Source organism: Branchiostoma belcheri, unplaced genomic scaffold (assembly GCF_001625305.1).
Source record: "Branchiostoma belcheri isolate BF01 breed outbred unplaced genomic scaffold, Haploidv18h27 scaffold46, whole genome shotgun sequence".
NCBI lineage: Eukaryota > Metazoa > Chordata > Leptocardii > Amphioxiformes > Branchiostomatidae > Branchiostoma > Branchiostoma belcheri.
This window is the reverse complement of record NW_017804087.1, coordinates 1279483-1302955: the sequence shown is the minus strand read 5'-3', so window position 1 is coordinate 1302955 and position 23473 is coordinate 1279483. Positions and strand designations below refer to the sequence as shown.

General features: G+C 41.0%; 2 protein-coding genes across 2 annotated transcripts in view; one reads left to right on the top strand and one right to left on the bottom strand.

Moving 5' to 3' along the window:
• LOC109479005 (low-density lipoprotein receptor-related protein 2-like) overlaps window positions 1-23473 on the bottom strand; it is an 85822-nt gene that overhangs the window by 9004 nt on the left and 53345 nt on the right. Inside the window, 33 exon segments of the mRNA XM_019780851.1 lie at window positions 42-182; window positions 778-903; window positions 1308-1433; window positions 6081-6218; window positions 6865-6981; window positions 7444-7560; window positions 8656-8772; window positions 9147-9284; window positions 9823-9945; window positions 10446-10568; window positions 11005-11124; window positions 11271-11401; window positions 11969-12083; window positions 12584-12819; window positions 13074-13244; window positions 13409-13564; window positions 13899-14070; window positions 14227-14313; window positions 14689-14820; window positions 14980-15105; window positions 15570-15692; window positions 16169-16414; window positions 17070-17204; window positions 17432-17563; window positions 18139-18261; window positions 18506-18631; window positions 19072-19194; window positions 19669-19785; window positions 20085-20213; window positions 21083-21217; window positions 21540-21772; window positions 22207-22353; window positions 22513-22681. Of these exon segments, the coding sequence (XP_019636410.1) occupies window positions 42-182; window positions 778-903; window positions 1308-1433; window positions 6081-6218; window positions 6865-6981; window positions 7444-7560; window positions 8656-8772; window positions 9147-9284; window positions 9823-9945; window positions 10446-10568; window positions 11005-11124; window positions 11271-11401; window positions 11969-12083; window positions 12584-12819; window positions 13074-13244; window positions 13409-13564; window positions 13899-14070; window positions 14227-14313; window positions 14689-14820; window positions 14980-15105; window positions 15570-15692; window positions 16169-16414; window positions 17070-17204; window positions 17432-17563; window positions 18139-18261; window positions 18506-18631; window positions 19072-19194; window positions 19669-19785; window positions 20085-20213; window positions 21083-21217; window positions 21540-21772; window positions 22207-22353; window positions 22513-22681 (4650 nt within the window).
• Window positions 2150-5621, top strand: LOC109478972 (ficolin-2-like). The gene is made up of 6 exons (XM_019780803.1): window positions 2150-2492; window positions 3061-3232; window positions 3588-3733; window positions 4077-4173; window positions 4671-4835; window positions 5271-5621. Exons 1-6 carry the CDS (start codon window positions 2205-2207, stop codon window positions 5522-5524), a joined length of 1122 nt encoding a protein of 373 aa, XP_019636362.1. The 5' UTR covers window positions 2150-2204; the 3' UTR covers window positions 5525-5621.

Genomic DNA, 23473 nt, shown 5'->3' with positions numbered 1-23473 from the left:
AAAATGAATGTAAAGATCTAAACAAGCTTTGCCAAACTTACCTCCACAAGACCTGCTGTCCACAGCTGATATGGTATACCCAGGTCCACAAGAGCAGACATAACCACCCTGGATATCTGTACAGTTCCTCTCACATCCATGGTCTCCATCTGTACACTCATTCCTCTCCTCATTGTTACTGTCTGTAACAGAAAGTACAAAATTTTTAGTTTGGGAACATTATTTTATCGCTGTCTCTAAATTGTAAATACATTTATTTGAGGCTGTATTAAATGCAGAAAGGAACTTTTAATAGTGATGGTGCTTTGACATGAGCATTTTGGAGTTGATTCAGAACTTGAAATTTCTTTTAGAACCAGAGAAAATTAAGGTGAAGAATTAAAAAAAAAAAAATTGATGAAATTGGTTTGGCCTTAATCAGAAAAAAAAATTAAACATAAAAAAATCATCAGTAAAGCAAAACATATCAAAAGTATTGAAATCTTTAAACTTAATTAAAATAAAGTAAAATAAAACCTTTGCTCAACAAGTCTCCCGTCATGTTGGCTTGTAAATAAAATGGGTTTTAAAAGCAAGAAAATTAATGTAAGTTATTGCTTTTATTTATCAGGGTATTGTATAATTACAGAATATTTGATTAACATCTAAATAAGCTGCCCAGTACATGTACGACAGAGAAATATGATAGTCACCTGTTATGTCAATCCTTCCACAACTTTAGTTGTAGCAGTATCCAGTCTTTTAATGGTAAAATAAATATTTCTGTGATATACTTACTACAGCCGTACTCATCTGACATGTCTCCACAGTCGTCAGCATTGTCGCACAGTTTAGTGCTGGACACACAGTTGTGGTTCTCACACTTAAACTCATTATCTCTGCAGTTCTGTCGAGTTGGCTGGCCTGGAGACAAGACAACATTTAACACTGGTCAACTGAAGCCTGTCACACATTCAGAACCTTTCCCCTAACATCAATGTAACCGACCAAGGTTGGTTGAGGTTTGTACTAAGTAGTCTGACCAGATAGGCCATGCCTACCTTTCAATACAACTCAAATCGAATTTGAGTTCATTTTGAGTCAAATTTGACTGCCAACTATGCCCCACTCTACTCCAAAAACACCAGCAAACCATAGATCAACCTCAACACCTGAAAGTTTTAAACATTCACAGCTGAACACTTACATTACATTACACTCGACCTACTCCTAACCATGGTTGGTGGAGCTAGGCAGTGTTTGGGAGTCCATATTTGGATATGTGTGACAATGTATATATTTCAACGAAATAACATTTGTTGACGTACATATGGTGTGGTTGTTTTCATCGCTAGCGTCTCCACAGTCGTCCCTGAGGTTACAGAGTTTCCAGCGAGGGATGCACGGACCATTGCTGCACCTGAAGCGAGTCTCCTCTGGACAGTCAATCTGGTCTGGAGGGGAAAAAACACACAACATTAGACAGAAAGTACTTTAGGTGAGGAGCTAGTGACTCTTCAAAGCAAAGAAACCATACATAGTACATTTAATTTAGTAAAAAAATTACATACTACCCCGGTACTCAAGAAATCGAAAATTTCAAACTTCTGGAAAACCTTGGCTGGAAAAACATATGACTTTCCCCTGATGGCATCTGGCCAGATTCTAAGACCTTTGAACACCCACCCACCCATGTGCTGTCAACCTAATCTGGACACTCAGACAAACTTCGAGACTCAGCTGCCCAAACCAATATTTGGTAGTAAATTTGCTGATTTCAGCATATTGGAAAAACCAACCCTTATATAAGAGCAAAAATGTTTGCTTGTGCATTGAATAGCCAGATTTGTTCAGCAAACATTCAGATAACAAACAGTCAAAAGCCATCACTACAAAGTACTTAGTACGTGTCTGATGAAGCCAAAGTTTACTAAAACACTGTGTGTGTTTTTTAAACTTGATGCTTTATCACTAATTATCTGTACTCAAAGCTTGCCAACTGGGTCATTGTTATGGTACCTTTCAGCATCTATCTGGCCAAATTATCTTTGTGGAAGAAAACTGAGCTGTGTGCAAATAGTCAACAGCCATTAAAACTACTTAAGACCTCTATATTTTGTATACATCCTGGTGATCCACCAATATACAAAAATATAGAGCGGTACTGAGCTGATCTTGCTTAAAAAAGACGAGGATTTCACAGTCTATTTCTGACAAGCAACACGATGGGAAAGTTGGTGCTTCTAGCTGTCCTAACACTGCTGCAACAGGGAGGGACAGCAACTGTCAAAAACCTCCCTGACCTATCCCATGACGGGACAGCAGCAACACACAATCAAGTTACTGGACAGTGCACAATGTGCTGTCCCTCGGAGCCCAGTGCAGCTCTCGATCATCTCTTGCTGTACTTGAGCACACAGGATAGCATAGAGGGACAGCTCGAACAGCTGAAGAACAAGACTGACAGTCTGGATGGACAGCTGCAACAGCTAGCTCAACAGGAGCTGGCTGAAGTGAGTACAAACACATGTGCATGTGCTTCCTGATGTCATTTTTAAAAGAACACAGTGTGTTATGGGGAAAACTGTATTCATATGATGGTATCTATAGTCAAGCGGATGCTCAAAACCTTTCCCAAGCCCATCTCACTATATAGCTATGGCCTCCTTCAGTCAGTTATCGACTATGGTAAAATCAAGAATGATAACAGCCCTACAGCTTCATCAATGGCTGAACAGTCCTTTACGAGAATGACAGTCTCTGCCACATAGGGCACATCTGTAAGCTTGCTAAGGTCTGTTGCAAAGTACTTTTCTCAGCATCCGCTTCTCTTCTGCACAGTGCACCAGTCTAGTATCTCATAGCCTATCTACTTAATAAAGGCACACTAAATGCAAGATCTATACTATACTGTAACAGTAACTGAATCTTAAACCTTACAAAGGACCAGTCCTGAAACATGTACTAGACATGCCTTGAAAAAAGTGTTTGCTTTGTTCTTTCTGCAGATAAAATTTTTACAATTCTCTGACTTGACTTTGAGCTTCAGCGAAAACTGAGAGCATTAATTTTTTAAACCAGTTTCAGGCTGAGAGTGATCTGCAGGCCACAGTGGAGGCTCTTCAGGCCACAGTCAGCAGTCAAGACAGCATCATCCAGCAGCAGGCTGCAGCTTTACAGCAGCTGCAGGGAACTCTGCAGCAACAGGAGATAACACTGCAGCAGTGTACTACAAGTCTGCAGCAACTGGAGGGTACGGAGTTGACAATCCGATTTATAAAATATAATGACTGTCATGTAGTTTAGCAGAACCTGGACTATGGACTCTAACAGGGTAAATATATTATGCATACTGTTGGTATAGTGTGTAACCATGTATCAAACTCTTCCAGACCAGCTCATGGTTTAGCATGTTCTTGATCATTAGTATTATGCAAATAATGTAAAATAAAAAAGGATAAAATACAGTATATTCTGTACCACCCGAGGCACCAGAACACCAAACAAAAACAACAACAAAAATTGTAAGAACATTGATTTCAACATCCAAGTCCATTTTTTTTCATTTTTGACAATTGCGCTTTGTTTGTTTGTTTGTTTGTGTACAGACAAGGTGACTGGACCTCGTAACTGCTGGGAACTACTGAACAGCGGACACGACACAAGTGGTGTTTACATCATCTACCCTACAGCAGGGGGCATCAGTCCTATACATGTCTACTGTGACATGGACACTGATGGGGGAGGATGGACGGTATGGACATCTCCTTTAAATTTTCAAATTTCTCATACATTTGGGTCCATTTGAAAACCTGATATCTTGCTCCAGTACCTTATTAGAAAGCCACTAGGGGTCCCAAAATGTAACGATGCCTTCCAACACCTACCAACGTACCACAACAATGATGTTCCTCTATTATGCTTTCAATAAAAAAAATACATTATTGTATGGACACACCAAGGACACACAAACATAACCTTCTCAGTAAAGTACTAAAGATAGTTATAAAAATACATATTCCTGAAATACCTATGATACATGTATGTATCATAAGGAGTGAAATATTTCAACAACAACATCTGTGTATCATTCTTAGGTTTTCCAAAGGCGTCAGGATGGTTCCGTGGATTTCTACCTGGACTGGCAGGCCTACAAGACAGGGTTTGGGGACCTCAGGGGAGAATTCTGGTTGGGTAAGGGACAAAAATGTTGTCCATTAAATGATTAATAGAAAAACAACCAAATTTGTATATTAAAGTTGCATTATGTAACATTAGGACAATACTAAAAGTCAATTTTCTGGTCATTTCTTTACAAAGTAAGTTAAATCCATTGCAACTTAATGTCATTCAGGAAGTGGAGGTGCCAAAATATTACACCATACATGTACAAGCGTATTTAAACTTAGGCTGGAAGCACTGTAGTTGTCTGACATGTTTGTTTACATTCTGGTATTTTGGGGTGGTGCCTCAAAATGTGTGCACTTCGTACATGTGTGGGCTGTTTTGTCACCAACCATAAATGTCAGAAATGTGAGATAATAGCACAGATATGTTGAGAAGTGGCAGTAAATGACAATCACATGGAGATTTTTCTTGATTAATATATTTCAATTTTTGGAGCAAAACTGTTACATACATGTAATGCCCCTTTAGAAGATTACTAACACCACTTATTCCCAACACAACAGGTAATGACAACATCCATGACCTGACAGGACTGGGAGGATATGAACTAAGGATAGACATGGAAGACATGGAGGGAAACTCAGCCTTCGCCAAGTACAACACCTTCAGGGTGGAGGATGAAGGGCACATGTACAGACTGACTGTAGGGGGATATTCAGGAACGGCAGGTAAAAACAAGAATTTGAAAAGCTCATAACTCTGTAAAATATTCAAAGTTTGGGGAATTTTTTTGCTTTATTCATTATTGTGAATTGCTTCCTGTCAAGTATGCATTTTCCCTCTAGCTCTCATAATAAGGCAACAGACCTGCATACAGCAGGAAATTAAAGACAGGAGATGAGATAACCTTTTCTTGGACCTTCTAGGGCCTTTGACCTAACTTCCTGTCAATCTCTAAAAGTGCCTTTTGATAGTGTACAATGTGACTTACCTGACCATGTGTTTTAGCTATTGTTAATGTGTTGTAAGATCTATTAGTATTAACTATGGAGAAATGCAAAATTTACCCTCTTTGAATTAGAGGTCTAAACTCTACAGTAGTGCCATCAGTCCTTAGTAGTCTTTAATCTATACCTCATATTGATGCATGCATGTTCTTTCAGGAGATTCTTTGGCACCTCGACACCCGTCAATGTTTTTCTCCACTAAGGACAGAGACAATGATACCAATGATCTCAGCTGTGCTCAGACCTACAAGGGAGCCTGGTGGTACGAAAGCTGTCATGACTCCAACCTGAACGGCCTGTACCATGCTGGGCACCACCATTCCTACGCAGATGGAGTTAACTGGGTTTCGTGGAAGGGGACGTACTATTCTCTCAAACACACGGAGATGAAAACCAGGCCTCGAGTCTAGATTCACTCAGGCTGGATGTTGAATGCTTATGACAGAAGTGTCGATTAACCTTTCGCACACTGAAGTAGCCTTTTGACTACCAATTCTCTATTTGTAATGGAGATAGGCAGGTTAATAATGCTGATTTCTTTCCTGTAAGTTGGCATGGAAGTTCATGTTTAAATGACTGTCCTCTACATTAAGATTGAAGAAATCTATGATCACTTCTAGAGATAGACTTGATGATATGCTCTAGTAAATGCAAATTTTGGTATTAGATGATACCATAGCAGTTGGGGAAGGTCAGTGTCAGAAAAATTACAGCAAGCATTAAAAAATAAGACTGGATCCCTGGATTGTTTAAAATAACAAGGAGCTATATCATTGGCCTATTCCTGACCAATCAGGATTCATAAATGGTATACCTGCAGTGGATAATTTTCAAAATAAATACATTGCATCCTCATTGGCTTGTAAAGACAGCTACAGTTCCACTAGATACTATAGGGCTCTTGGGAAATTAACAAAATATTTTGGTGATTTTTGGTGTTAAATTGAAAATTATGGGAGAACTTACAACAAATCTGCATGGTTTCATCTGACCCGTCCCCACAATCGTCGTCCCCATCACAGCGCCATGTTTTGGGGATACAGATGGTGTTGTCACACTCAAACTTGTTAGCTGGGCAGTAGCTACCGTCTGGGTATCTCGTGGCTGAAATTCAACAACATACATGTATTAAATGTATGTGAAGACTCAATCATTTTACTAATTAGTGATTACTAAGTTTAAAATGCAATCAAAAAATAAGTTTTCTACCGCTTGCTAAATGTTGTACATACTATTATTCATGTTCTAAATGCTGATTTTACGAAATCAGTGCTACAAGCATGTATTTGTGTGAATTTCTAGCAATTAGGCATTTCACTTAGTCCATGCATTGTTATGACAAAACATCAGTAAAACAGAGCAAGATCAAAAACCTTTGTGTTCTGTAATGTTGGCATGTGGAAAAAATAATTTATGTTATAAGACAAAATAACTTGGATGTGAAGTGAACAGTGATCTTAAAAATGCTTTACTTCAGCAAGGGATCATACAAGATATTAGAAGCTAAAATGTACGTATTGTCAAGTAGCAGCTAAAGCTGTATACCTGCACATTAACATGCCATACTAGCAGTTGGTCAAATAGCAACAGGGGCTGTAGAATGTTAGACTTATATTTGTTTACAACAGAAGACACAAATTGTAGGTACATTAAAATTGTGAATAGTCTATGATTCTTTAAAAACACATATAAGGGGCCTTTAATTCAATGATAAATTCAGCTACATTTGAGATACATGACGTGTACTTACGACAGTTGAACTCGTCCGAGGAGTCCCGACAGTCACGGTCACCGTCACACACAAACCTCTGGTCCACACAGTGTCCACTCTGGCACTCAAACTGGTCAGGAGCACAACTCATCACCTCTGGGGAACACAAAGAGTAAAAATGTTTTATTGCGTCCCCCTTTCTGTAACACTACAAATGTCAAATAGCTCTTGAAGGAAAGTGATCTTGATCAAGTTTTAGCTCACTGAAGAGCTTGTCTCCCACTGGTTGCAACAGAGAAAACAGACACTACTGGTATGTACAGTATTTACAGGTTCATTGTACCAGGAAAAGTCCTCTAGTTTTTTTCAATAAGCACAATGAAAGTTGACCACAGCATAACATCTCATCCCAAGGATTGCAACGCTTCACTAGTAGCGTGTATGTCGGGTGAGCAACAACAGCTGGGATTCGAACTCCCAACCTCTTGGTCGAAAGGTTAATGACCAGCAAATAGTGGTGAAAATATAGCAAGCCTTGCTATTTATTGTATAGGTGACAAAGGAAGGTCATGAAAAGGATGACTCATTTGTTGCGGAAGTTGCGATTTTTCTACTTACCGCACGACTGCTCGTCTGATTGGTCGCCACAGTCGTTGTCATGGTCACAGATCCACCTGCCCGGGATACAGCGCCCGTTCCCGCAGCGGAACTCGCTCTCACTGCACTCCCGCGGAGCTGTTCACACCAACACAACAACAGTGTCAAATCTCATTTTGGAAAAACTAGTAAGCATTAACTATCATATCAACGTCTACTTGTCAATTTCTTACAGCTCACTTTTCTGTTGATTCTGGATAATATGTTCAAACTTTATAGCACAATACTCAAAATGTACATACAATATAGCTATATATAGAGAGAGCATACATGTATCTGCATTCTCCCTGAATAGGGTACAATTTTGTCACAATATTTCCTAAAAACAATTAATACGTATATATGAACAGGCAATAAGGAGATTACGAGATGACACTACAAGCAACTTTGTGTTTCTTTTACCAGAGGGAATTTTGAAAACAAATGTAAAAAAAAGTATATCAAGTATACCAATTGCCACCCCTTAGCGTAAAAAAGTACCAGTGCCTGCACACCCAACAGAAAGTACTTTGAATCATGAAATCAGTGCTACAAGCATGTATATGTGTGAATTTCTAAGCAATCAGGCATTTCACTTATTAGTCCATGCATTGTTATGACAAAAAATCAGTAAACAGAGCAAGATCAAAAACCTTTGTCTTCTGTAATGTTTGCATGTGGAAAAACATCAATAATGTAAAATATAAGACAAAATAACTTGAATGTGAAGTGAACAGTGATCTTAAAAATGCTTTAATTCAGCAAAGGATCATACAAGATATTAGAAGCTAAAATGTACGTATGGTCAAGTAGCAGCTAAAGCTGTAAAGCACATTAACATTTGACACTAGCAGTTGGTCAAATAGCAACATGGGCTGTAGAATGTTAGACTTACATGTATATTTTGTTTACAACAGATTAATATATGCACAGGCAATAACAGAGATTACGAGGTGCCACTACAAGCAATTTTGTGTTTCTTTTTCCAGAGGGAATTTTGAAAACAAATGTAAAAAAACAGTATATCAAGTATACCATTTGCCACCCGCTGGCGTAAAAAAGTACCAGTACAGAAAGGAAAGCCCAATAAAAACACCTAAAAACACACCAAAAATAAGCTGAAGCCAAACCTCTGCTTGGAGAGTAGGAGTTGAAAGGTGCCTGCACAACCAACAGAAAGCAGACAGTACTTACGACAGCCAGTTTCATCACTTCTGTCCCCGCAGTCATTGTCATAGTCACAGTGCCAGCGCTCGGGGATACAGCGATGGTTGTCACAGCGGAACTCTCCTGGTGCACACGTCATGGACTCTGCACAACAAACATTTGTTGTTGTTATTGGGTGGGCAGACTACTGTTACAGTAGCTACCCAAACAGGGGCTGAACTGTGAGGAGCTTACAAATGGTGTTTCTAAATGCTAAAATTTTTTCACTGTAATTTTATGTTTGCAGTTTTCGCGGTCACGTTTGAAGTACAAGCTTATCATTACCGCTAAGAAATTTATTTTTTCCGCAGCTGCCACCACCATGAACATACAGTTCTGAGAAACCTCCATTTTTCTGGTGTGGCTCTCCTCAAACACGAGACCTCCATTTACATGAAGCGTCCTATCCGACAGACATCAGTTCAACACTAATCTTCGCCTTTAGTAGATATAGGAGTAGGAGTAAAGGATGAACTTACGGCACAGGTCATCAGCCTCGTCACTGTTGTCTCTGCAGTCGTTGAATCCGTCACACATGGCCCAGGTTGGCACACAGCGGTAGTTTGTACGGCAGGAGAAGTCGTTATGCGGGTCACAATGGTACTGAGGATCCGTGCCTGGAAGAGTGGTGAAGGAAAGTTGAATATAAAACTAGAGAGGTAACATTTGCAAAGGAAATGGATTATGTTAATGTTAACATTGTCCAGCCTAACAAATTACATGTTGTACTGCTCTGTTAATCCTTACTAAAGCTGTCTGCTGCTACTTTTTTCCAGTCCATTCTACTGCTTCTGGCAAACTAAATTAAACATATTCACATATCTACCCGCAAATTCTTAACTGAAAGACAGAACCACAGAGCAAAGAGGATATGGAAGCTAATAAATCATTTATCATTATTGAAAAAGACATGATTGATGGCCTACAATGCACAATATCATGCACAAAATGACAAGATGACTGAATGGAGAAATGATGCATGTATCCATTATATTGAAAAAAAAAATGTATTGGAGCCATGCAGGTATGCAGAAGAAATGTATTTTGAGGCCTGCTAAAAGGCTTTGCTTTTGATTACTATATTGTTACACTAAGTGCTTGCAAATTTCTAGCTCCAGGGTTCTTTCTAACACTGTAAGATTTGTGTAAACTCACGGCAAGTCTCAGCAGGTTCGTCGCTGTTGTCTCCACAGTCGTTATCCCAGTCACACACCCAGGTGTCGGGGATACAGAAGCCGTTACCACAGGTGAACTGGCCGGGGGCGCATGTACGGGTACCTGTGGGGGAAAAGGTTGAAATACACAAGGGTGAATGCCTTACAACCCCTTTTCTACTAGAGGTTGCAACCACTGAGCAACAGCCAAAATTTGACCACTTAACAAATTCCATACAAATTTTTGTCATGTTTTGTTGTCTTTTAAATGATACTTATATATCATACATTTTTTTACAATCCCGAGGGCATTCACCACCCACTCAGTGGCCAAATTGATAGTTTCTATGGAACGTAAAACAATTAACTAAGTTTATGTAACCTACATGTATGGGCCTCTTTTGTAGACAGGTTTCTTGCCTGGGAATTAAGGTGCACAGGCATTGTGCAAATGAACCGAATAGAACATGCTCTATTTAATGGATTTTGAGTTTGTAACTTTGTATCACACATACTAGCATAAGCCTATTACCATCCATGCAACCAACCCTGTCTGGAGGAACTACTTTTCCTCAGTCCCTTGAGTGGTTGCTGAGACATTATGTTTGACTGTACTGTACTTACTGCAGTACTCCTGGTCCTCATCACTGTTGTCTCCACAGTCGTTGTCCCCATCACAGCGCCAGGCCTGCGCGATGCAGCGGTTGTTGTTACACTTGAACTGACCGGGGTTGCACGGACGGTCATCTACCAGACAGAGAGGAAAAATAGTCACAAACCAGTTTAGCTCAAATGAATGCAATGAACAATTGAATTACTCTTCCACTGGTCGAGACTCATGCAGTACATTAGCATATACAGGTTTATTGTACCATTCCCATAGCTCTTTTCAACAAGTACATTTTGTACAATGAGCAGTAGATTGTGGTTTTTTATCAGCATCCATATTGGGTAAGCTACACAGCCGGGATTCAAACTCACAACCTCTCAGTCCAGTGGCAGGGTTACTAACCACTGTACTACACACGCTATTACAAATACAGACAAGTTGAAGACTGTCATTTCAAATACGTATACATGTAACACTAAAATTGCCCAGTTGCCCAGAAGGTATACATAAAGATTTTCAACATTATTTTACAATCATTCTTTGTGCTGATTCTAATAAAATGTTAACACATACCACAGTTGAGATCTTCATCCGAGCCATCCCCACAATCATCATCCCCATCACAGAGGTAGTAGGCATAGGTACAGTTCAGGTTAGTACACTGGAAAGTACCCGCTGGGCAATGGCGCGGTGCTGCACAAATGAAAAAAAGAACAACAAATATTACCAAGGTCCATGTAACTGAATGAATGCTGATGGTCACCATGTTTTGTTTACAAGGACAAGTACATGTGTTTAAGAGCAATTCGGAGCATAGCAATTTTGTCAACAGTACGTACGACAGCTGTCCGGTTCATCCGACCCGTCTCTACAGTCCTCCTCCCCGTCACACTTCCACAGGTCAGGGATACAGCGATCATTGTCAGCACAGCGGTACTGGTTAGCTGCACAGTTGGCGATGCACGTTCTCCTGCAAGTCAGCAAAAGGTTGTTGTTTTCAATGCTGAGTTCATAGAAGCATGGTGCCCACCCCTTTCCTTCCACCCCTATTTACTTCCCCAGCTGAATTCAGGTGCTTATCTTGAGGACACAACATCTAGTCAGAAATGTCAGGGATCAAACCCATTACCTCTAGATCTCATGTCTGCTAGCCTTACCACTCAGCTATTTGATGCAACTACGGTTGAGTAGGATCCAAACCAGTGTTCTAGCCAGCTCGAAATTATCGGGGGCATCTCGGTTTTGTTTGAGAAGCATCATCGTCGCACCAATCTTAGGAGGGTGGGGGGCATCTGGCTCCCCCCAAAAATGTTGACAGCTTGACCCTTTGAATTGCTATTTCCTGCATTTTGAGGGGCAAATTTTGCTGGTAGTCTAAGCTTAGTTTAATAACACCTCTCTCCATATCTTTACATGCAGATTTTTGTCCGTCAAAGATGACAGATTGGGCACAATTTTTATCTGTCATGAGCAACAAAATTCTGTAGAACGAAGGAAAGACAGACGCTGGCTAGAACACTGTCCCAAACTGCCTGACCTGTCAAAGCCCAGGTTGAAGTTGTCAGGACAGGCACAGGTGTAGCCTCTCCTCTCCGGGGACATCAGACACAGGTGGGAACACCCGCCATTGTTGTCTCCACACGGGTTCACAACTGGACATCATACAACAAGAAATCAGACATTTCAAACTATCAGGAAGTAGGTATGCATTATAAGTAAGAATGCATTATTATATTGTGAAACGTATTGTGGAATGTACTTCAAATATCCAGGAATTTACCATGAATTTTCCTTCAGACTTACTCCCACTTTGTGTGAAGATTCATTTGTGTTCAGCACCAAGGACAGGGACAGGGACTACATTTGTTGACTAGCATATGTAGTACCATGAATAGGAATGACATATCTTCTATACAGTTACTTTAAGATAACTTTCTGAGAAGTTTCAGAACCAAGGACAGGGACAGTCTGACTAGAACAACATATTCAGTACTAAGGACAGGAATGCCATATGCTCTATACAGTTCCTGTAAGATTACGTAGTTTGTATGAAATTTTGGTTGAATTCAGCACCAAGGACAGGGAGTCTAGAATACCATATTCAATGCCACATCCCAAAAAAGTCTGCCCCCCTCCCCCTTCCCAAACTTACATGGCATCTGTCTCTGTGGATGGACGATGTGGATGTCCATAGGCCGGTGGACGGTGTTGACCATGGTGGTTCTCTCGGTTCCGTTCAGTTTGCGAGCCTTCTCCACGGTCTTGGTGTTCCAGTCTGTCCAGTAGATCCAGTCTTCAAACAGCGTCATGGCGAAAGGGTGGGGCGCCGTGCCGTCAGCCGCGGGGCCAATGATGGTGTGACGGTTACTGCCATCTTTGTTACAGAACCTTTAGGGAAACAGACAAATTTATTAATAATTTTAGGCCACGCCAATTTAATTTGTTGATTCTCAGATTCACTTCTTCATTTTACTCTGATTTGCAAAAAAAAAATCAACTCAAATATGCTCATATTTTGCCCCAAACTGTTGGAAGTCCTTTTCTTCCTAGTTGTTACAGTTTTTCCATCTATCAATGCAAAATTTAAAGTATACTGTACTTAATTTGCATTGTTTAAACCTTGAGAAAACTACAGTACTGACTCGATGAAGTCCAGATGAGCGTCTGCCCAGAACAGCCTGCCGGTGGCGTACTCCATGGTCAGGGCGTTGGGCCAGCTGACCTTCTCCGTGATCAGAACCTCCTTCTGTGTCCCGTCTGCCGAGATCCGGCCGATGTACGCACGGTAACCCCAGTCTGTGAAGTAGATGTACCTGGAAGACAAACAAGAAATGTTTTAAAAACTGACAAGTTTACGTTCTGAAGTGATTGGTCATTGACTATCCTGTCAAAGGTGTACTCTATGTGTTGGAATAAACTTTAACATTGTACAACAAATTAATTCCCTTAATTATAACTGAGGTGTACTGCTTCTTACGCTTCTTTTGGATCCACAGCCAGCGCCCTGGGCTCCTGCATGCAGTAGTCAGTGTTGTTCTTGCTGATGCAGCCCTGGTGGTGCGTCCTGCGGGACCTCCCGTTCAGCTCCGACACAAACATCTTCTTCATCCTCCTGTCGTTCCAGTACAGCTTCCTGGTCATCAACACAACACAAACAACAAATCAACAAACAAACAAACAAGAGATTTCATATATATGTCAAGGTAGAGACTCCAAGCTGGTGGAATCTGTGATTTTACCAAATTATGTAGAGATCCCAATTCAACAGGTAGATTTTATGCTAAAATAAGCATTTATGCGAGCGATCGTTGTTTTTGTTTACATCATATAAATGCAAATTCTTTGAACTTGTATGCAAATTATTGGTAGGAAAATCAACCAATCGTCACCCACTTTTTGCCTACTACTTGCTGGCCCTCGTATTGCATCTGAAACTTATTATACAGAAACCAACTGGGCTACTGTACCTTCCAACCCAGTCTACAGCCATCCCCTCCACCAGTGGAATGTTCTGATCGATGACTGTTTCCTCTCCCGTACCGTTCATGAACATGCGTTTGATCAGGTTTGTGCCCAGGTCGGAATAGTAGTACCGCTGTTCTTGAAGGTCATAGTCCATAGCGATAGCGTTGGTCAGTCCTGCAACATAACAAAGGAAAACTTCACTTTGGATTGTCCCAACCAACAACAAAGACATTAAAAAGAATTACCAACCTTCTAGGCCATGTTACTAGTATAATCACATGTAGAAAGAAACTGTGGCTTTTTGTACATGAAGGTTTGTTATGTTCTGACCTTGCTTGACGAGGTTGTAGCTGCTTCCGTCCACTGTCAGGTTTCTGATGTAGTATCTATTGCTGAAGACAAGGTAGGGCTCCACAGCTGAGGGAGATACAGGTAAAAGAACATTATCACAAATACCTGTCTTCTTCTTCTTTGCAAATGGATACACAGCTTAGGTTGACAATATATTGATACTGACTGCCTAACACAACTATCAGTTCAACCAATGACAGCATGGCAATTATCAGTTTGGCCAATGATAGCAAGGAAATTTCAACTCCACCAATGACTGGAGAGCAGTGGCATGTCCGTGAAATATTTGCATTTTTACTCTGTGAAGGAGACCAAAGACACAACAATGGGGCCTGCCAGGGATTCGAACCCAAAACCTTCAGATTCTGAGTCAACAACCCAAGTCCACCTTGCCACCTTTATGGATATACTGGAAGACAAGAGAGTTTTTTAAAAACTTACTTGCGGTATGTTTGCAGGTGGAACCGTCAGGTTCCCTCAGGTAACCATCTCCACACTTACAGATGTAGGAGCCGGGAGTGTTCTCACAGCCCTGACTACACACCCACGGTGTGTCTGTACACTCATCAATATCTGAAACAATACGAATAGGACCACATATTTTGACATTTTCAACAGCAGCTTTTATTGTTACGTGAATACAGAATATGGATGACTATTGAAACTGACACAATAATATTCAATGTGTATAATAAATATTTGCCATGGAAAGATGAGACAGTGTGTTCTAACCTGAACAGGCCTTTCCATCAGGCATAAGGACGTATCCAGTGTTACACACACAGCGATAGCTGGTCTGTGTGTCCACACATCTGTGTTCACACTGGCTCACTGCTGGGTTCTGACACTCATTTATACCTGTGGGTATGAAGAATACAAGACACTGTCAAACACAACACTGTTGCAGCTAGATTTATTATGTTCCCCTTTGCAGAAGGAAAACATATTGTGCTCTGTTTTCGTGTCCAAACACACAAGTCAATGCCTTGGACCAGATGGCTGTCACCATGGCAACTGGTGCTGTAGCAGACACCCTTTGGTGTTTTTTTTTACATTATTTAGCAAAGACAGAGTTTGAGGGGCTGGTCACCATATCTATGAAATGTGTTCCAGTTGGTCCAGTTGGTCACCTTGGACACAGGTTACTTAATGCTTGCATCAATGGGGAAAATTTTGGGGACTGAGAAAAAGCAGTCACCATGGACAGGTGGCCAGCTTGAAGAGTTGGCAGGTTTGACTGTAGTTCATTCCTGATACCAAAGTACACATATTGCCACAAAGGGGGTTTCCAAAGGACTAAACATCTTACTCCTAACACTTACCACAGTGGGCCTCATCACTGTTGTCAGGGCAGTCGTAGCGGCCGTCACAGACAAGGTTGTTGGCAATACACTGACCACTGTTACACATGAACTGGTTAGGTGGGCAGGTCGGCATTTGTGTCACTAGAACGTATTCAGGGGGAAAAGAAATTTGACATAAATGAAGTACATAATATGTGCTATGTTCACAACAACTGCTGACAATTTCAGACATCACCTTTTTGTTAGTAACATAACATGTACATATTACTAAAAAGATGGGTGACATCACTTAATATATAAAGACACAATCCAGGGTTTACTTGAGCCATTAGTAGCAGAGACAATCATCCAATGGAACCAATTCTAATACATTAGACACATAGTTAACTACTCTACATGTACATTGTATCAACTTATGACATTATATGTGATCACCAAAAATTCCTGATTGAACTAACAGCTAAACGTAATACATGCTTTTAACAGGAATTCGAGACTAAATGTTCTTTATAACACTGGGTGGTCATAGGTTTTAATATGATTCTGATGTGGTAGAGTTTTCTATCAGGCTGTGTTAGAACCAACCTAATGCTGGAAACAAAAACTACTTCACTCACCACAAAGTGAGTCCAGCTCATCGGACCCGTCGAAACAGTCGTTGTCTCCGTCGCAGGTCCACCGTGTCGGGATACAGCGGCCGTTCTGGCAGGTGAACTGGTACTGGGGGTTACAGCTGGGGTAGCTGCAGTCGTTACTCTCGTCGCTGTGGTCTCCACAGTCGTTGTAATGATCACAGCGGGACCCGCTGCTGACGCACAGCCCGTTATCACAGGTGAACTCATCCTCCAGACACGTCCGACGGGCTGATGAGATTTTTTTCATCATTAGTACATCTTTTACTATAATAATTACAGGACTTTTTCTCATTTGCAGAAATATTCTAGATATTATTATACAACATTTGTATTACATAACATTGTTGTACAATGGTATGAACTAACCAAAGTAACAAAGTTACTTTTTCTTCAGCCAAAGCAAAAGTCAGGAATTTACATGAACATCCTCGTTAATACTCACATGGATGAACAAAAAACATATTTGAGTCATCCTGCTAAGAACAGTACTACAAGAACTAGCACTTATGTAGCAGAAACAATAGCCATAAATTGTGCAGCCTGGCAAGTCATAAAAAGAGGAACAAGGGGCCAGTGCCTCACCTGATCATCAGCACTTAGACATGTAAGCAGGCATTCTGCTACATGTACATGTAAATACCTACCAAACAAGAAATCAACCAACCAACCAACCAACCAACCAACCAACCAACCAACCAACCAACCAACCAACCAACCAACCAACCAACCAACCAACCAACCAACCAACCAACCAACCAACCAAACAAAGAAGCAAGCAAGCAACCAACTATTAAATATCTGTCACATGTATAGGTAACCCTTTCCTAAGTCCTCTTGTTGCAGAGAAATATGAGAAACTGGAATTGACATTAGTTGTACTTACTGCAGTTCTGATGTTCATCCTCTGCATCAGGACAGTCTGAGTCTCCGTCACAAACAAACCTCTGCAGGATGCACCTGCGCTGATTAGCTGCGGGATGTGAGCAGGTGAAGTAGCCGTCCCCACAGGGTCTTTCATCTGCGGTAAACACAGGCATGTCAGAACTATATACATACCTGTATACTACCATATACTGTATACTACCTTCTTGTACTCTTGGGCTTGTAGAGTATTTTTGCATCATTAGAGTCATTTACGTACATTTGTATAGTTTTAAAATATATAGAAATCCAAGGCGAGCACTATACCCACTTGGCCAAATTGGCCACTTGCAAACGCAGAGTCTGATATACTGCAATAATCACCGCAATTGTGGCGCTCATCCTCGTCTGACATGTCCCCACAGTCGTTGTCGTTGTCACAGACCCATCTGCCCGGGATGCAGCGCCCGTTGTCACAGGTGAACTGGTCACCATAGCATGTTCTGTCAGGATTGGCTGGATATCGAGACAGGCATTACAAACTTCAATATATTTTGTAATGTGTAGCTACAGGCTTTATGATATTAATTACCACAATCAGACCACAAAGTCTCTCTGATCAACAAAATCAGATTTTCAAAACATTCGACGTCACATACTAGTACATTACATATATGGCACTTATTGTAACTTACAGATGAAAAAAAGGCTTTTACAATCATTTTAAAAAATTGATGACCTCACCATACAAATATTGAGTCAGAGTTTTGTGAATGTTACTGTCAATGTATCGCTGATTCTGTATAAAGAATTCAATGCATTTTCTCTGGCTCCCATCAGGCAATAGACATGCAGACAATAGCAGGAAATGAGATAACCTTTTCTGGGACCTTTGGCCTAACTTCCTGTCAGTGTCCCTAGCATCCAAAAAATGTGGAACTAACCATAGAAACACACCAACAGACACACCAAAAACAAAACCTCCATACACAGAGTTAACAAGGACTTAAAACTCTCTCTCACTCCACCAAGCTCTCTTGGAACCATTTCAGGACTGGGCTTCGAATTTCAGCAAAGAAATCTACACTTACAACAGACATCTTCTGGTTCATCAGAGTTATCCCCGCAGTCGTTGTCTCCATCACAGTGCCAGCTGGCAGGGAGACAGCGGCCGCTGGAGCACGGGAACTCACTCGCACTGCAGGTGGCAGCCACTGGGAGACAATAGGGCATTCTTCAGTCATATTCTTTATTTGCAAAATCATGCCTGAAGGCTAATTTCAACTTTCAAATCAACTTTCGAATTTCTACACATCAATACTCTACTACATGTAGGTATGATCATTACAAATCTGACAATACATGAACATTGTACATTGTCTCAACAGCTACAATCTACAATGATTATCAAATTATATGACACAGTCTAGATTATGTGTCCTGACTGATGAAACTTACAGCAGAAGGTGGGTGTTTCATCCGAGTTGTCGCCACAGTCGTTGTCACCATCACAGAGCCAGAAGCGGGGGATACAAACGTTGGTCGTGGAGCACTTTATAAGGTTGGGACGGCAGGTGCTTGGTGCTGAGATTATAAAAGAAGAAGAAATCAGACATTTCTGACATCTAGGAAGCACTTGGTTTTTTTTTTGGCACCTTCAAGTTAACAGACATCTAGGTTTTCATGAATGTATTGGGAAATGATGTAATTCAATCGGGTATTACGTCACTTCCTGAATTCCTCTGCATACTGCCCACTTACATGTACATTTGTACTCCCAAACAGCACATGCCAGGTCACCTTCAGGCTTGACCTTCCTATCAATCAACTGTCCAAATCACTTCCCATCCAACATGCATGCAACTATAGGAATGCAAACCCACACAACTCAGCCACCCAAAACAATACTTCCGTACCTAGAAGTAATAATTAGGCAACAATTTTCATGTCTAGAAAACTTGCAGATAAAAGGGGACATTCTAAGTGTAGAGCACAAATGAAAAGGGTGAACGTTTGAGACTTACGACAGTTGATCTCATCAGAGGTGGTGTTGTCGCGACAGTGGTTGTACCCGTCACAGCGCTGTATTTCAGGGATACAGCGACCGCTGTCACACGTGAACTCACCATCCCCACAGTCAGGGTACTCTGTAGGGATGTAAGATCTATGACGTTAACACTTAAGCCACTGTCACACATTCAGAACCTTCCCCCAACCAACAAACCAGGTTGGCTGAAGTTTGGGAGAAGTCTGACCAGATTTAAACAATGCCTATCTTTCTATACAGTCGAGTTTGAGTTAAATTTGACCCTTGAACACACCCCGAGCAATGCCCAACAAAGCCCTTCCACACCTTCCATTGTCTTTTATTCCCCCAACCAAAGTCAGGTACTCGTTTTACACCATTAGTGGTACCTGGAAACTCACTGTGCTTGGATATGATTATCAATAATAAAAAATGATCAATAATAAAGAAATCAGTCACTTTAAGCTGGGATACAATTATTAACTATCGATAATCAATAAATCAGTCCCTTAACTAGGGATGGTCATGGGACATGCTTAAGCCTAATAAATTTGAATTTACTAATTAAAAATAAAGTTATTATTGGCAAGCTCACCACAGTCGGCTTCATCAGAGTTATCCCTGCAGTCGTTGTCGTGGTCGCACCTGAAATACGCTGGAATGCAGCGCTTGTTGTTGCAGGTGTAGTCTGTCGCCTGGCACGTATGGTCAGCTGTGAGGAGGCAAAGTGTTCACCTTTCATCAGTCAGATTCAAATAGAGACATGGCAATCAGAGACGGCAGACTTCACCCCCTTCATGCAAAGTCAGAAACACACACACACACACACAAACTGACACTCCCTTGGGTTGAAGAAAAAAGATAAACAACACATAATTACAATAAGACCACACCAAGAGTAAATGAATTTACTGTAATAATAAAAAAAGCAGCAAAACTAGAGATTCCCCTAATAAGTATACTCCTGATGATGTTACTTGTTGAACTATGGAATAAAGCAAGTTTTTATACCACAGACTCTGGGGAGTTCATCTGAGTTGTCCCCACAGTCGTTATCAATGTCACATTTCCATCGCTGCGGGATGCACCTGCCGTTCTGACAGGTGAACTGCCACTGCTCGTTGCAGGTGCTGTTGGCAGCTGCAGAGGGAAAACAGGTGTCAGACATACATTAACATGTAAAATAAACTCTTCTCTTACCTGAAACATAGGACAAACTCAGTGTAAACAACAGGCTTGACAAGAACAACCAGAGGTTCCTATCCATACTGCAGACTTGGTGATACTGACATTTACAGCAAGTTATCAGTATGAATTATTAATCGTGAAAAACAAATTGGCTCATCCAAAAATTCTATTAAGTATTCAGTCAGTATCCTAAGAGGATGACACCACTCGACCTGAATGGTATGGATTACACACTTATTATAAGAATGTTGGAAAACAAATGTAAAATCATGAATAATTTAAGGCACTCTAACAATCAGACCTGTTATTCTGTCTTGCACAGTACATTGTACAATCATGTATGTGAACCTACTAAAAGATTGATGCTTGTTTGAAAGAATTTAAAGGCATCTACAGTAATAATTAATGCAATTTCAGGACAGCAATACAAAAAATATTCTGGATGAGAAATTCTGTCTGATATTGACATTTACTGCTATTTCTAAGTACATGTTTGTCATCAGTTCATACTTACAAATGTAAGTGTTTGAAATAGCCTGAAAACAGTTAAGATACATGAAGAGTCCCTTTATTTTTGGGGTACCACCAATAAATAGCTCAAACTAGGCTACAATATGTCAGCAATATCATATTTTTGCCTCACAGATATCACTGATCAGTATGCTATGGGAAAAGGTTGATTCAACTTAATAAATTAAGAAATGACCAGAAAATTGACTTTGAAAATCAAATCAAGTTTTGCTGCCCTGAAATCGCATGAGTGCCTTTAATAATAAACTTTATGTAGTTGCAAATTAAGTTTTAAAATAAACTGTACTTACGGACGCAGTCTTTGCCGCCATTGGCCAGTTTGTAGTTGCCGTCGTTGGGACAGGCGCATTCCGTTCCGCCGCTGGGCGCGGGATGACACGAGTGGCTGCAGCCGCCATTGTTATTTTCACACGGATTGTTGGAGCCTAAAACAAAATTGGTCGATTGGTTGAAATGGTTTATTGAGGCCTAGAAAAAAATGTTGTGTTTCTGGTTTCCCGACCGACCCTAGCCTGTTTTTGTGTGTGGACCCCTGCAAGGGACATAAATTCATTGCGCTGATCGACCTTTCTAGCTCCGTGATCTGACATCTGAGTAATGAAACGTTATTATACAATCGGTTTTCCAACATTGACATTGAAAATAAAAGTGTCCTCATGCAAGTAAAACTGCGAGTAAGACAACCTATACAACTGTATTGTATATCTAAATGTAACCACAGTTGGATCACTATACATCTTTACTCACACTGTTGGCTGGAGGTTGAGAAGACATGAATGTCCCGGATGAAACCGGTCAGACCCTGCACCATGCGGATCTGGTTGGCTCCGGTGTGTTTCTCGGCACGAAGGACGGCCCGTATGCTGGAGTCAGTCCAGTAGATGTATGACCCGCTAATCGCGATACCGTTGGGCGCCTGACTCGATGTGATGACAGTCTCACGCCCGGTTCCATCCATGTTCACCCTCTCAATCGTATCCCTGTACCAGGAAATACATTGTTATTGGGTATGTCTTTCACTCAAGTATTAAGAAGTGTCCTACTTTATGCATCTGAGACATGGAAAGTGACAACAGAGGATAGGAAGAGGTTAACTAGGAGTCACAATGCCATGGTCTAATAGATATGCTCCAGGAAACTTGCAGATACATTTGGAGTCAGTCAACCAAACAGTTAAGACTGAACCAGACTGGGAGTCCATAGCATTCAGGACATAGCAAGGTTTTGCTGATTAAGATGGTATGGCCAACTCCAAAGAATAAACAGTAAGAAGTGCCTACTAGAAAGATCTTCATAATGGATGACTCAGATGTGGAAGGCCAAAACCCACAAGAGGGTCCAAGAAAGAGTTGGATGGACACAGTTTACGTTTAGGTTATTCAAATATTAAATATAATAACAACAGGTGACTTACCCATACAAGTCGGAAAAGTAGAGCTTGTTTTCATCAAAGTCCAGAGCCAGTCCGTAAGCCAAACCAGTGTTTGGGACAAGTGTTGTCCTGTTGTTACCCCCCATGCTCGCCCTCTGAATCCCCCCATACTGGGTCCAGTAAAGGTACCTGAAAATTTTCACAAAGATATCACAATTCAAAAGAAAAACATTGAGTGCTTTTAACTTTCAGCCTGCTAAGGCAGCCGTTTGCCACTAAATTTGTATTGGCTATGGGGCTAGGTAGCAAGGTTAAGATCAATCATACAATGTACATGTAAGAACTTACCCTCTACATGGATCCAGAGCTAAGGCATAAACATAATTAATGCCAGTCACAATGTCTACTTTGCTGCTCCCATCAGCATTAGCAGACTGTATCTTGTAGGGGTAACCGTCACTCCAGTAGATTTTCTTGGCGACCCAGTCAAAGGCTATCGCTGTGGGATAGCGCAGCCCTGTAACAAGAAGAAAAAAAATCAGTGATACTTCAGACTGCTGGAAAGTATTTGGTATTTTTCTGATCTTCAAGTTCAATAACTTCTGGTAAGTGCTGTGGGTTTTTGTTAATGAATGGTAACTGTGGAGGGACTGTAATGTTATGGTGTAATTCAATAAGGTACATGTATTACACTACTTCCTGCATTCCTCCACATACAGCCCACTTACTCGCACCTACCCCATGCTGGGGTGACTTCAGGACTCCCCATTCGTCAATCAACTGTCCAAATTACCTCCCACCCGCCAAGCAACACAAGCAGATACAAAACTTGCAACCCAAGGACCCCAAAAATCACATAAAAGGTAAACAATTCACAACCCCACCTTCTGTGATGATATCCAGGATAACAGGGTCAGTTCCACCGGCTGTGTTCAGGTTAATGTAGCTGATTTTTCGACCTTCAGTACCAGACTCTGGAAATACAAGAAATATGGCATAAAAAGATGTCACTAAGCTTAGCTTGGTCTACTAGTAAAATTACCTCCCCAAAATGAAGGAAAAAGTGTTTCAGCAGGTTAAAATTTTAACATTTTCCAGCGCAACACCTTGTACCTTCAGCACTTGACATGATGTCAAACAAAATTGAGTTGACGGCAAAAAAAATCAGGCTGGCTAGAACAGTTACCCTGATCACTACTGAGAATGACTTTTACTCACGAGTGATGTAGATTCTGTTGTCTGCTGCGTCGAAGTCCAGATAGCCATTGAGCTGGAGCTGTCCGCTTCCAACTGGTTCAAACGGCAGGGA